The 15566-nt window shown below is 39.6% G+C and overlaps 1 protein-coding gene across 5 annotated transcripts in view; it reads right to left on the bottom strand.

Annotated features, from left to right (window-relative positions):
* WWOX (WW domain containing oxidoreductase) overlaps positions 1-15566 on the bottom strand; it is a 1109212-nt gene that overhangs the window by 758034 nt on the left and 335612 nt on the right. For all 5 annotated transcript variants that reach the window (XM_049864761.1, XM_049864762.1, XM_049864763.1 and 2 more), the window contains exons 7-8: positions 7258-7443; positions 1119-1383 (exon numbers count right to left, since the gene is read on the bottom strand). In XM_049864761.1, the coding sequence (XP_049720718.1) occupies positions 1119-1383; positions 7258-7443 (451 nt within the window). The remainder of the gene's footprint in view (positions 1-1118; positions 1384-7257; positions 7444-15566) is intronic.

Here is a 15566-nt window from a genome sequence, read left to right as displayed (position 1 = left end):
AAAAGTAGAAATTAGAATATCAAATATAGATTCTCACTGAAAGCAAAGAAATCATATCAGCTGAAAATTCGATAATCACAAATCCATGTTTCTCACCTACTAACCTAAAACACAGTTTCCAACTACTATGCTCAACCAAATAGATTTTCAAAGCTTCTGAATCAAAACAAACAAAAATTACATCAAAAGAAAACAAGTTATCATGCCCAACGAGATTTTAGCCATATTTAACACTAAAAAAACCACATCTATCCAGGCTTCTACACACCTTTAGAGAAGCAAGTTCAGTGGTGTCACTAGGGGGCCGTGGGGGGTGTGCACCGCACCAGGTGACACTGTCAGAGGAGGTGACACCAAAATGACTGTATATAAAATTTTTGTGCAGTGTTTCAGCAGAAACTTACTATTTTTTATAAAAACATCCCTGTAGTTAGTTATAACAACAAAAACATTTTTCATAAGCTCAGCTTACACGTATCAATATACCTACAAGGCTAAAACCCTATGCTAACTTCCTGAACCTTCCAACGTACTCTGGTCAGAGCTGTCATTATTAGCCAATTACAATGATATTTCGAATCACATGGCTTCCTCTGCACACACTACAAGCACGCGCTGTTGTTTTCGTTGCTGCTGGTGTTTTTATAGCTGCTGATTTTGCCAAATGTTCTGGTGTTTCAGCTACCATATTGTGGTAATCAGTATTTGTCAATCTATGTCAATAAATTTTGTTGAAAATGAAGTAGTAATTAAAGGAAAAGGAGTGATACATGGGAATTACGATTTACCAGTAACATTAGTACAAAAAATATTACTATGGATTCTGTATGGTCTGGTATGGAAGGAGGTTCATGGGGGGAGTGTGACACCACAAGTTACCACACTGGGTGACACCAATCCTAGTGACGCCACTGAACAGGTTTAATCTAACATCAATGCAAATATGCTCAAGAGCCCCTTTTGACGGCACTAATAGGCCCAACCATGTGATTACTGAGACCAGACTCATCATATCAAGAGGGCAAAGGGTGAAGAAAACACACACCTCTGTGTTTCTCTAGACCCTTTCCTGAGTGGCGCACAGAGGGCACTGGCAGTGATCAAAGCCATTCACTTACCATGGACTTGGTGAAGGGTCGCGCCAGGGTAAAGAGCACTGTGTACACCCACCAGTTGCGATGAAGGGAGGAGTACATCATGTTCCCAGGATGCAGGGCATTGGACGTGACCCCACGCGGGGACAGGCGACGGTGTAGCTCGTTGGAGAACAGGACATTGCAGAGTTTGGACCGGTTATATGCCAGCATGGCCCAATAGTCATTTTTAGATGGAGAAAGGCGGCTAAAGTCAAGTTTTCCCGAGGAATCGTTAATATCTGTAAACCTAAAAAATAGGACGTATGCTTATGACATGAAGCAACCAAGCTCTGACTTCCTATACAAGCTCTTTGGTTTTTTGAAATCAGACGAAACTAGCAGAGACTACAGAAAACTCAATTGTGTGTATATTGAAACAAAGACTCTGCCCTAAAAACAGATTAATGTTGATAAAAACAATATAAACCAATTGGATTCAAAGATAGACTTAATAAGGGCCTAACTCATAAATGTATTCGTCTTAACATGCTGAACTCCACCCTCCCCCCCCACGATATATTTTTCAAAACCTACAACAGGAAGTTCAAGGATAATTAAATTAAATGGAAAAGCATCTTAAATAAAGGGCTGCTGCTTCTGGAAGCTGAAAGATATCACATTCCTAACCTTTGATGGGGCTTTCCTGGATTATTTTAGCCAACGCTTGAGTTCTGTATATTTTCATTTGAAGATCCAAGTAAATATAGATGAGTCTTGCTGCCTCCAAGACTCTTCTCTAGATTAAAAATTAATGATTATAAAGGGGTTATAACCTTGGTGAGGTGCCATCAGTAGTCTTATATGCTCAAAAGATAAATGTAAACAGAGCCAAAATGAGTTCTGGCAGAGTCTAGTGTTTTTAAATATACCCATGGCATGAATGCACACAAATCAAAGTAACTAGTTGATGTTTTATAATTGGGTCTGATGGAGTCGTTAAACACCAGCTGTTTGTTTCTTTCCTTTTTTAAAAATAACAACAAAGTATGACTGTCCTAAAGGAAAAAAAAAAAAAGGATAAGAACAAAAGGAATTTTCTAGACGGTCTCATCTTTGTCAAGGACCCCTCAGATTTTGCTTCATTAAATTAACTCTGAGCATTTGCACTGGATAATAAGGTAGCATAATGAAGGTATTCTAGAAAATGGCTATGGGCAACAAAAAATAAAAGATAAAACAAAATTAGGAAATAATCTTATTTTCCTTATTATGAGCAGTTGTTTTAACAGAAATCAAATATCCCTTCTCCAGGACTCAGTCCATGACATCCAATTGCTAGTATTAAGTGACATTGCTGCTCTCAAGTCACCAACAAAGCTGACAGCCAGAAATGTTGTCGAGGATATGGCAAATGAGACTTTGAAAGTAATTGTGGGGTACCTACTTCCAAGTCCCCAAATCACAGGAAGAGTCCATACTTCTGAGCTTAATCATCTTAAGGCAGTAGAATTTAGCAGGAAATGTGGAAATTTTGGGGGGCCTTTTTCTGGTTGTCATAATGACTGTCGGCAGGGGCCGGGGATAGTGGGTGTCCTGCAATGCAGGTGGGGTCTTGCTTGAAAAAGATGGTCCCACTGGACATCCATGTACGTGAAAAGCCTGTTTATAACCATCTGAGCTTAGAACCTAATTGTGTTTTACATATATGCACATTTTTAATATTCACTGAATTTGCAGGAATGTGGTGCAACTACCACATGAACGAGGAACAAACTTATTTTCTGATTTTGTTTTTTGGGGCTTGGTGAAGCTTGATTCCACGCTGATGATACCTGAGTCAGCAAATTTGTTTTTAAGGACAGCAGTCTGCATGTGTGACTGCCCCACTCACAGTGACTTAGGCATGGATACTCGCCACTGATCAGGTATCTTCCCTGCAGTCCTGCCCAAGTGGTCACATTTTCCAACACGGTATTTTTTTCACATTCATTTTTTCAATTCATATGGAAACCCTATTGGCATAGTGGTTAAGAGCTATGGCTGCTAACCAAAAAGTCAGCAGTTGGAATCCACCAGGTGCTCCTTGGAAACCATATGAGACAGTTCTACTCTGTCCTATAGGGTCACTATGAGTTGGAATCGACTCAGTGGCAACAGGTTTATTATAGTTATGCTATCATATTGATTTAAAAATATATTTGTGCAGGGGAGTTACATATTTCTGAATTTTATTTCAATGGAGTTAATAAGGCATGACAGAACAGTTATTATAAACAGGGGCTATTGGGTTGAGAACCCAGTGATCCAAGATCTGGGCCATGACTTGGAAACTGCCTACTCTTGGTAAAAAAGAACATGAAGGATTTAGAGAATATCTAAAAGGCATGGGATAAAAATAACACCCTATACTCCTGCCTGTGGCTCTTCTTTCATTAACTATTGCTGGAAATTCTTCTTCTTTTAATTTTAATTTAACTTTATCTTTTTTTATGGAAATTCTTCTTGGTAGATGTGTTTAGCCCAACCAGTTCAGCCTCTACCTCTTCCAGGAAGCTCTCCCTAACTAACTCTCCCACAGCTACCTGTAGCAATGATTTCTTGGGTGGCAGTGGGGGATAGATTAAAAGAATCATGGAAAGCACATTGAAACACATTGCCACAGAAATTAAGTATCCACTTTCCAGGTCCCAGTTCATGATCTCATTCCTAGAGTTCAGTGGCATTGCTCCCTCACCTAGATGAATAACAAACCTAGTCCTGACATCCTCAGGTTTCGTCTGTACATTTTCCACATCTCTGCGGTTACCATACCAGATTCCAAGTTATTTGTTCGCCTAGTTCCAACACTACCTGTAAATTCTTGGAAGGTAGACTCTGAGCCTCTTACATGCTGCCTAGCACAGTGCTTGACACTTGGTAGGGACTAAGTACAGGCTTATAGAACTGAAATTTGATGATGGGTTTGGAGTTCTAGACTAAGGGACAAGTTCCCCTATTAAAAAAAAAAAAAATAGTCTTGTCTCTGAAAAGGCAAATTTAACCACTGTGTTCAAACCCTCTATGTTCTTCATTAATATTTGCATATGACACTTTCTAATGTTCAGAAGGAGTTCCTGCTTTGTTTTTAAGGACAATACAGAATTCTCTCGTGAATGGAGAATATAAGGTAGATTATGTAAACTTGTAAAAGGAGAAAAGCCATTCCTGGTCCCTAATCAAGATGTGAAATTAGTGGAGCCGGGTTCAATGACAGCTTCAAGATGGCGGAACACAAGCTGCTAAATATCAGACCCTACCTCTGCAGACAAATAGCCTTCCCCCGTACTCCATAAGCAGAACCGGGACTTCCTGCCCCACGGAGCTCCTGGGCAGAAAACCTACCTTTAAGGTCTGATTAGCTTGTACTGACAGACCTCCAGGAAGCAGGAAAACCCAAAACCAAACCAAACCAAACCTGCTGCCGTCGAGTCGATTCCGACTCATAGTGACCCTATAGGGCAGAGTAGAACTGCCCCATAGAGTTTCCAAGGAGCGCCTGGTGGATTTGAACTGCTGACCTTTTGGTTAGCAGCCGTAGCACTTAATCACTACACCACCAGGGTTTCCAGGAAGCAGGAAGGGTGGGCAAACTCTCTGAGTCCTCCAAGCCCAGGCAGGACAGGCGTCCTGAAACATGACCCTGGGCACCTCTCAGGAGGCATAAAGAGCTCATGCAGGCAGCAAAACACCTCCAAGGCCATCTACTAGATTTCCGAGTTTAAAACGGACAAATCCAACAATAATGTCTTTATAGAATTATCCCCCTAATGGTACACTCAAATGTTAACATCTGCTCTGTGAACATTAACTGTTGCTTCTTTCAGTGAATCTGTAGCTTGTATTTCTGTATATGCTGCATATACTGCTCCTTTTTGTTTTGTTTTTAACTGAGGGTTTTTTAATTACCGAACTAAAATAATTAGGCTGGATTCTATGTAGACAAAAGCTAGTATGTTCAAAGAATAGAAGTGAATTTCCATCAGAAGCTGTGTGTGCGTATGTGTGCATGTGTGTGTGTGGCGCAATGTGAAGCACAACACAGCTGCAGCCATTTACAGTTGTTCAGCCAGTCCTACACCCTTCATTCTATTTTAATTGTTATCTGAACATTTTTCACAGCAAGGAAGTCAACTTCTCCTTTTAGTATGATATATTTTAGGTATGCAGAAATGCGAATCGCTTTCACTCGCTCCAGATAAGTAACTAAAATACAGTGAAGACACGGGGAGGCTAATAAATATTTTGCCTGGGGCAGTCTGGTATAATATTTTCTGCAAACACAGGACTTTATTTTTCCCCTAACAGGGGGTCTTGACGCCAACGAAGAGATTCTGCCAAGGTTTATGGAGGTAATTCGATATCAACACTTCCATTTTACAACATGGTTTAGGGCTCTGGGTCCTTGAGTAGTGAGGAAGTGCTTCCAGGTACTGCACACCCAGTCTCCAAACTCCCTCTCTGATGCCAGCGGACACAGCGCAAAGGTAATAAACAACCAGCTTTGGGAGAATTAACGTGTTTTGTAAAAAAGCCCTTTAATATGTGCAAAGAATAATGAGAAAGCAGAAAATCAGTACCAGTCATCTCATGGTTGTGGGCCTGATAACGTATTTCAGGAAAGTCTTGCTTATGAACTAAAACGGATCTAATTCAGGAGGCCAAGACCCTACCTTCCAAATTCATTTTTAAAATGAAATTAAGATTCAGATCTCCAAGGTAGGCGTGAATTACACCGCAGTTAAGGAAAGAACAAAGACGTCACATGAAATACAGATTTACAAAGGGAAGCGAGCAGCTGACAATTCAAAATAATCTCCCATTAAATACCAGCTCATTTAAACATATCCCGTGGTGCCCTCCACATCTGGCAAGCGATTGGGGTTGGCAGATTTATTTCCAGAGCTCTCTCTCACCTGCCCCCATGGTAGCCTCACTCACTCCTGAGCAGGGCCACTCCACTCTCTTTCACAAACCTGGTGTGATTTGCAAAGATAAGGATGTCCAGATTTTGTTACCACCTAATTACTACATGTTTCATGTCTGGTAACGCGAGGGAGGATTATTACTGGCATTTTCCTTTCATTTCAGCCATCATAAATTTAAAATGGTAAAAGTAAATCTATCTGCAGTGTGTCACTTATACCGTAAGCCCCTGTGTTTGGGAGTGATAAAGGGTTCAGGCTAACCCTTGGCTGGTCTCTCTCTTCCAAGTCCCAGGGGTTACATTTTATGGAAGCATGATTAAAAAAAATAAGCTTCATTCTGGGTCACTAAAACATTTCAGGACTTAAGATGGAGAAGAAGGGGGAAAATAGGCCCTTGCACATTATATTTTTCCAGTTACTTTGCTAAGAATAAAAGTCTCCCCTCCTCCACCCCACCACCAGCAGGAAAATGGGAACGAGAAATCCCTGCAACATTCGTTAAATCTATCTAGCCTCACCCAGCAAGTCCTTTGTCTTTTCACAGTACTTCTCTTTAGACAAATAGTTGTTTATCCAACTCTAGAAACAAATATGCTGAAAATACGATGAAATTTTCCATGTCTTTTTAGTCGATTGAATATTCTCCTAATGGTAATAGAAAAGAAGTGCCATCTGATGTTTTAATTGAAATTTTAACCAAAAGAGGCATGGCCAGATTTCTAATATGTTCTAACTACAGTACTTCCCTTTCTACAATTACACAGCTAATGCCTGCATTGAATTCCCTAATTTCTCATTATAAAACAATTGGATTTCATCTCGCCGTCTTTAATTGCATTGTTTCTCCTGCTAGAATAACTGCACGTTCTTCTTGGGAAGATGTTGAAGTTGGTGAATGACAAATCAATAAAGGTCATGCCATTCAGATTTAATCAATTATTATTCCATCTCTAAGCAAAATCAATGAGGGGCCTGAAATATGTTGTAAAAAAAAAAAAGAAGTCTACATTGTTAGAGATAATCTACCCAAACACAATCCTCCTCACGCACACATATACACACACACACACCCTAGAGAAATTAGGTAAACAATTTCAAATACACCCACACTTTTCATAGCAGGACTAATACAATTATTTTCAGAAAAAGAGCCATGGGGGAATATTAGCTGGTGCGAGTAAGAGGAAAACGGAACAAAACACTGAATTCTGACCCACCGATGGGACTCCGAGGAGACGACGATGACACGGGCAGGAGCCGAGTGACACAGGACGTCCTGAAGGAGCTGGACAAGGTAGAAGTGTCCCAGGTGGTTCACCTGGAAGGTGGTCTCCAGGCCGTCTCTTGTGAGGCTCCAGGGCAAAGCAAAAGCCGCTGCGTTGCACACAAGCACGTGAAGAGGTCTGAAAAATAACATATTCAACGTTGTGTGGGCATGAGCACTCTAAAACCATGGATAACCCACGCAACCTGGGACTAAGCAATTCTTCACCATCTTCAAGGTTCCAATCAGTCAGAAACGGAGCCCCTAGAATGTCGATTCTTAAGCCACTATAATGGGAGAGGCATCCCGCTTTGGTGGGACAGAACTGAGTTGCTTTTCTGGGGATGAGAGGTTTCCTGGGATGTGGGGCTTTCAAGGCTAAAACCAGGACAAACCAAAACCAACTGCCATCAAGTCGACTTTGACTCATGGCATGGCAGAGTAAAACTGTGTTCCACAGAGTTTTCAACGGCTGGTTTTTAGGAAGTAGATTGCCAGGCCTTTCTTCTGAGGCACTTCTGGGTGGACTCAAACCTCCAACCTTCTAGTTAGCAGCTGAGTAGGCGGTTTGTACCACCCAGGGATTCTAAAACCAGGATAGTCTCAGGGAACCAGATGGAGTTTTTTACCTGTGTTAGAACCCAGGTTCTACTACCTAATTAGCTCTGTCCTTCTTAATTCATTCAATTTTCAGCTTATTCATCTGCAAAATCATAATAACCCTTAAAGTAGATGTGAGTAATAAAGAAGAAAATTGCTGTTAAAAGGTGGCACAGAACGTTGCACATAGTAGCTGTTAAGTAAAAATATTAAGGGGGAAATGCTTCTGTCTAAAGAGATGGGCATATACCGTTTGACTATATTCCTTTTAGAGGTCAGGTGAAATCTACATATTAGAAATGAACTCAGGGACAGGTAAGTGTAGGTCTCTTATAATAGTCCCTCTTACTTTGTAGATGTTTAGATGTTTCATAATAAATTTCAAAAAATAAAAGTTGTCTTTCATATGAATTAAAATTCTAAATCTGCATAAATAAACCATTTTTGTGGGAAATTATCCCATTTTACTAATAGGAATTGCATAAAAAAATGTATCCAAGGCTATCCACATTGCTTGCAATTGTAACATAAAAGCAACAAATTAGAAGAAGACTAAACATACAACAGAGGAATCACTAAATAAATTAGAATATTTTCATATAATAAAATACTATGCAACCATTAAAACAGTAATAAGCAAACAAATCTATCGACCCCGTAAAACATTCATGTTATAAAACACTAAATACTGCATATGGTTATACATACATAAACAGAAAATGGTAATGAAGTATATATAATAAAAGTAAAGAGTAGTTGTCTCTAGCGGTGAGTGAAATTCAAAGTGTCTTAAATTGTCTTTTTTTTTCTTTAGTTTATGTGATTTTCATTTTTTTCTGTAATCAACATGTGGTATTTTGTAATAAGAAAAAAAATGTGATCAAATAAATGCTTTACAGGAAAGAATGCATTTCTAGAATTTAGCTAACATATCGGGGGGGGGGCGTGTACAGGAACTCTGGATTAAGAGTTCAAAGATCTCCATTTTTATTCTAGTTTAGGCAAATCACCCAAGCTCTTTGAGCTTCTGATTCCTATCTGTGAAGTGAGGACTTAAAACGGATGGTTCTCAGATTCCTTGGCGATGGCTTTAAGTAATATTTCCTACATGGTACGTCAATAGTACTTTTATTTTAAAAAATGAGAATTTTTTTTTTTTTCCAGAGAAGCTTCTCATAGACCTGTTACTCCATTTGCAGCAATCTGATTTTGTTCCCATCCTTAATTCCTCCAGCCTAAGAGTCTGGAATTGAAAAAAAATAAATAAAAAAAGCAAAAAATTGGTATGTAATAAAAAGAAGCATGAAGAGAAGGCCCCATAAAAATTAAGTCTATTAACTAAAAAAAAGTAGAAACAGCAAGTATATGCAATGATATGAAGAACCCATGTTTTTACTATATAAAGAGTTCTTACAAATGAATAAAAAGCACATTCTAAAAGTCTAATAGAAATAATGACAAACGTGATTTAAAACTTTATAAAATTAGATTGTAAATAACTGGCATAATATCATGTTCAATCCTACTAGTAGCAAAAATTACAATCAGATATTTTCTACCTATCAGATCAGCAGATTTACAATATTATTATTACATTTTTATTTTCCTATATAAAGCTAGTGGGAATATATATTCCAACACCCCAGGTATTGAATTGAAAATATATATAGCAAGAAAATTAAAAAGTTCCCCATTGTCTGACTCAGTAATCCCATTACTAAGCAGTGGAGTATGGAGGAGGGTAGCACACAGAGAACAGTCCACCCCACCAGGGAGGAGTATTTTAAATCATTAACAATTTTTACAATTGCTGACACACAGTGATAATAAAAAGCAAACCAACTATTAGTTAGTTTTGTTATTGTTTTTAATTCTCTATAAACAATGCTCTCCACTTTGCCTACATATGAGGCAAACCACTTCCACAGCCACGTCCCACCCCCTTCGAATGTGGCTGGGGAGTGGTCTGCCCCATGTGCAGACAAAATGGGGAACACAGTTTGTAGAGAATGGTAAGTGTTACAAATTGAATCCATAACACTGGTATGTGTTACAGATTGAACTGTGTCCTCCGAAAATACGTGTTGTAAATCCTGACCCCACGCCTGTGGTTATAATCCCATTTGGGAATGGGGTTTCTTTGTGATGTTAATATAGCAGTATTAGTATAGGGTGTATATTAACTGTCTCTTTTGAGATATAAAAGAGGAGATCAAGCAAGCAAGCACAAAATGGGGGGAAGACAGATGCCACACCATATGAGATCTCCAAGGAACGAAAGCTGAAAACAGACAAGGACCTTCCACAGAGCCTACAGAGAGAGAAAGACTTCTTCTAGTGCTGGTGCCCCGAATTTGGACTTCTGGCCTCCTAAACTATGAGAAAATAAATTTGTGTTTGTTAAACCCACCCACTTACAGTATTTCTGTTACAGCAGCATGAGATAGCTAAGATGCTATGCCACTGTTTTTGCAGTGGAATGAATGGTGGCCCCCCAAACCAGAGCTTGTGAATGTGACTTTATTAGGAATAAGGGCCTTTATAGATGTAACTAAATTAAGGATCTCGAGAGGAGATCATCCAGGATTAGCGTGGCCCCTAAATTCAATGGCAAGTGTCCTTAAAAGAAAAGAAGACACAAAAAGAAGGCAAGGAGATGATGGAGGCAGAGATTGGAGTGATGTGTGTACAAGTCAAGGAATGCCAAGGATTGCTGGCAGCCACCAGAAGCTGGGAGAGACACATGGAACAATTTCTCCCTCAGTTTCCAGAAGGACCAAACCTGCCAACACCTTGATTTTGGACTGCTGGCCTCCTGAACTGAGAGAGAATAAATTTGTTGTGTTTTAGCAGCCAAGTTTGTGAAAACTTGTTATGACAGCCCTCAGAAACTAATACAACTGGGGATTTGGAATTTCGATACCATGCCTCTCAATAACAACACCACCTTTCCTTGTTACCTTTATCCTTGCCTGCACATTTTCTCAGGGAAATACAAAGCACATCAAACAAAGCAACTTGTTACCAAAGACCTCAGCCTAGAGGCATGAACCAACAGAGAGGATCTAGGAAACTCTCCTCTCTCACGAAATTTTAATGCCCTTCGTTAATGTTAATTGCACAACACCAGAGGCAAAATACGTACCCTCTACCTAAAACCTGTCACCTCTATTAATTAAAAACAGGCTTATGGAATAGGAAACTATAAAGTGCTTGACTTCTTTTTTTTAACTGTAAAGACACTTAATTGGCTTGTACAAAAGAAAAAGAATTCCTTTCCCCTCTCCTTAATGAAGTCTTTATTATTCAAATGGCACATTTTGCTCAGTTTTGACTAAAAGACACTGTAATTCAAAAGACTCTAAGATGATTAATATTTACAGAATATCAAAAGGAAAGTTCAAAATGTAAAGACAGAATGGAAACAAAATAGTATCATTCCAAGTCCAAAGTTGATGCTATCAGTCGCACTTTAGGGGCTGAGTTTTTCTTCCTGAGGTAGAAAAGATGTCCTACCAATATTCTCGCCCTTCTTAATTCCCTCCCCGGGAGTGAAGGCTGGCCCTACAAATGGTATAAAAACCAAAACCAAACCCACTGCCCTTGAGTTGATTATGACTCATAGCGACCCTATAAGACAGAGTACAACTGCCCCACAGAGTTTCCAAGGAGCGCCTGGTGAATTTGAACTGCCGACCCTTTGGTTAGCAGCTGTAGCTCTTAACCACTATGCCACCAGGGTTTCCAAACAGAACACTATACAACAAAAATTATGGATGTCATTCCCAAGCGTAGTTTACAAAAACTTCAGCCTGTCTCCAAACTCGCTCTTATCCATCGTGGTGCTAACAGTGGAGATTCCTGGGCAGTAGACAAATCAGTGACACGTTGTCACACTACTCTCTGCTCCCTGCTGAGACCCATCGCTTTCCTGCTTCCTTCTGTGGTCCTCTTAGAGGGAGCTAACGGTATTTCACACACTGCCCCAGCAGCCGTTCTATATGCCACAACCTCCCTTCTCCCAAGAGGTACTCAGAAGATACTGCCTTCCTCTAAGAAGCCGTCCCTTGTTCCTCACCTGGAAGTAAGCAAGCTTCCCTCTTCTGAAGCCTCTACATGCTTTTCCTAAACCTTCTGCAAGACTGACAGTGGTGTGGTTGACAGAAAAAGACATAACCAAAAGATACAAGTTCTTCAACTTACTACCAACAGACAACCTCATGGGACAGGAGACCAACCCAGCCGTTTCCTGGTCAAAGAAGGAAGATTCCTTGGCCTTCAAGTCCCCACCTACACACCACATTACCAGTGATACTGACCTGACTAGGGTGGCCAAGATTCCATCAGTGTCCTCAACAAGCTTCCTTTGCCATTCTCAAGGGAGTGTTTACACCCTGCTGACTACTTTGTCTGGTCTGCCTGCTCATCAGTAACTGGCAGCAACTCAGTTCCAGTGCAACCAGTGTTTATTGTAAACTGAACATCAACTTCCGAGGTGTAGCATCTCACAGGAGTCCTGCCCTTTGATTCTGTCTGGAGTGTGTCCGTTCTGACATTACTTAACACTTTCTACCCCGTGCTACAATCTGCATGTGCAAATGTTATCGCTACCAGAAAACAATAATCAATGTCCATCAGCAAAGAAGTCTTTGTCTAGGGTCTGATATGTAAAAAGAAAGAAGCCCTTTGTACGTAACTGAATGAGTATATCTGAATCAATGCTCTTTTCCCAGCTACATTTGGTCTATAGGCCATTATGTAACCATGTTTTAAAATATATTCCTTAAAATGGCATGAGAAGGAGGGAAAAGGTTGATTTGGTTCTAGTTGATCAATAAAGAATAATTTATTCTTTGGAGACAAGACCAGCCCATTATGACTCAAGGAACCTAAGAATCAGATACATAATTTCAAACCAGAGAGAGAGCTACACTTCCAAAGAGTCAAAGAGCAACAGTGGCAACCACCACAGGCGAAGTCACAGTGAAGGTCTGTAAATGAAATTGTAACATGCTCCCAAAAATAAGGCAGCCTTTTGCAGGTTAAATAAACACCCCTCAGAATGTTAAGACAATTATGACTTTTGAGGATTTCATTTCACACATGGGGAAAGAATAAGCTAAGTGGAATATTATGCAAAGAGAAATACTTTCCAATTTCTCTTTGAAACAGAATGTCACACCATCTAGGGCATCTCTCGATGAGTTGCAAGAATTTATACTATTTGAAAATATTCTGAAATTCAATGGAAAGGGCCTAAGGACCCAAAGCCCCATAAGCAACTGTCTCGGTCTCGCTGAATGTTCTGCTGCCTTTTTTTTCCTGGAAAAAGAAGGGAAAAAAATATTGTAGAATTCCAAAATGGATCCCTGTTTAAATAACTAGTACTAACTCCTGAGTTGCAGCGGAAAACTAACCATAGAAATTCTTCTCTGCGGCAACCTCAAGCCCAGTTTAAGCTCTGTATATCCTAGTCATCCATTACGTGCGCCAAACAGCCTGGGTGCCCCTGGTAAAACCCTACACAATTTTTGTCAGTTTGTAGGCAAGTTTGTAAAAAAAAAAACTACTGTACTGTAATGTATCAGGAAAAAATATAAAATTGGCCTCTCCATTTCACAGTTTATTTCATAGACACTGTTGCTGAGGATAAGGTCAAACCTGATAGCATTGAATACTAAATGATAGTACAGGGAATGCACTGACTTGCGGGGGAAAAAAAATCATGATATAATGTTCAAATGATTCAAGCCTGGGAAAGATGCAGTAAAATGTCAGCCAAACTAAGTGCATCTTCTAGAAAGAATTAACACACATGAGGGATTTCCTTTTAAGTAGACACTCTTGATAAATGTTGGTGATTTTAATTAAAGAATGAATGAAAGTTAAAGAATTTTTTTTGGATCATGTTATTTTCATAAGAGAATTATTTTGTTTTATGAAATTTCAGCAGGTCAGACAAGTAAAAGTTTGCAACCTGGGTCTGGCTCTCCTCAGCTGTGTGGACCTCAGAAAGTTAATAAGTCTCTCTGGCCACAGCTGTATCACCTGTAAAAGGGAGTAATAATTCCCACCTTGTTTGGTAGTTGTGAGAATTAGAAGAACATGTAAAATGCCTAGCTTTGGCCTTGGAAGACATGGTACCTAAAGCAGGTCACTATTATCTCTGAGCTGCCCATTTCCTAGATGTTGGGCCATACTTTGGGGACACAGCAGTAATTCAGAGATATAAAATACACATATAATTGTCTTGTGGATTTATAAAATACCCATATATTATTTTCCCTGCCATCACTCATTAGTCTGGATGATAGCCCCCTGAATAACATGCAAGGAAAATTGAGCAAATAAAACAAGGAAAATGTCAACACAAAAAACTGATATCAACTTGGGTGAGTGGTAACCATTGGCTGTGCTTCTAAATTCTATAAAAGACCCAAAATTTCAAGAAGTTGAGGGATACCATCAAGTATTAAAATAATAATTAACCCAGAGTGCATTTCACTGTCAAGATAACCTAGCCACACTTAATTAAAAAGATGTTTTTATTTAAGTTAGAATAGAGAAAATGATCCAAAGAAATCACCAGGAGTAGAATACAACACTGTCTGTATCCCCTGGAGACCACCAGGAATTTTTCATTTCATGCACCATTTACAACTTCTTACAGTGAATTCCAGAACATTAGTACAAATACACTTAACAGAAAATGGAAACACTCTTATTTTTATTACTTCCTTAAATTTTTTGCCTCATGTCCATTATCTCGATTACGTATTCCCATCCCATCATATACAATCCCAGCAGCAAAATCTCACCCTCATTGATTCTAAAGGGGGAAATGTAAAACAGGAGGACACCCACATTCTCTATGAGGGCTCTCTAGGAAAAATCCATCAATTTGGTAACGAGGCCACCAACGGCACTCCATCCAATTGACATGACGTCCTCAGGGCTGCAGTTCCGATTGTTTCCATCTCTCACCTGCCCTCTGCAGTTATGGCGTTATTGCCCTGTGTTCCAACTTCCTGAGGATATTTAATAAAATGGAAAAACAACAATAGGCTCAATAAGGATGGGAGGATGGGAGAGTAAAGTAAGAATAATTTCATCTATATGCATGACCAACTAACTTCACTTGAACACTACACCCAGACTGAGAAAATGCAAATTAACGAAAGTCTTGCTAATTTGACAAATTCCCACTTGTTCATCTGACACATGGCTCAAGGTCACATCCTAAAGAAATTCAATCATGACATGAAAGAAGCCTTGGAAGGCCAAAATGGAGTTTAGTAAATTCCACAAGGGAACTCGAAGAATGGGAATATTTCATATAAATGGAAGAAGGGAAGAAAGAGGAGGATGGGGAGGGTTAGAAATGGCATTATTTAGAGAACAGAGAATTGCTCATTTCTCTCTGACCCTCAGTTTATTCATAAACAATGGAGAATAACAAGAAGTTAAAACAATAGACTAGAAACTCCTGAAGGGCAGAGATTGTATCTGAAGTCACCCTTGTACTTCCACACCTAAAACCACGCCTGGCATACAAGAGAAAAACCAGTTGCCGTTCAGTCTATTCCAACTCACAGGGACCCCACGTGTGTCAGAGTAGACCTGCATTCCACAGGGTTTTCAATGGCTGATTTTTTTAGAAGT

This window comes from Elephas maximus, chromosome 21 (genome assembly GCF_024166365.1).
Source record: "Elephas maximus indicus isolate mEleMax1 chromosome 21, mEleMax1 primary haplotype, whole genome shotgun sequence".
NCBI classification, from domain to species: Eukaryota; Metazoa; Chordata; class Mammalia; order Proboscidea; family Elephantidae; genus Elephas; species Elephas maximus.
This window is presented reverse-complemented; position numbering and strand designations above follow the sequence as displayed.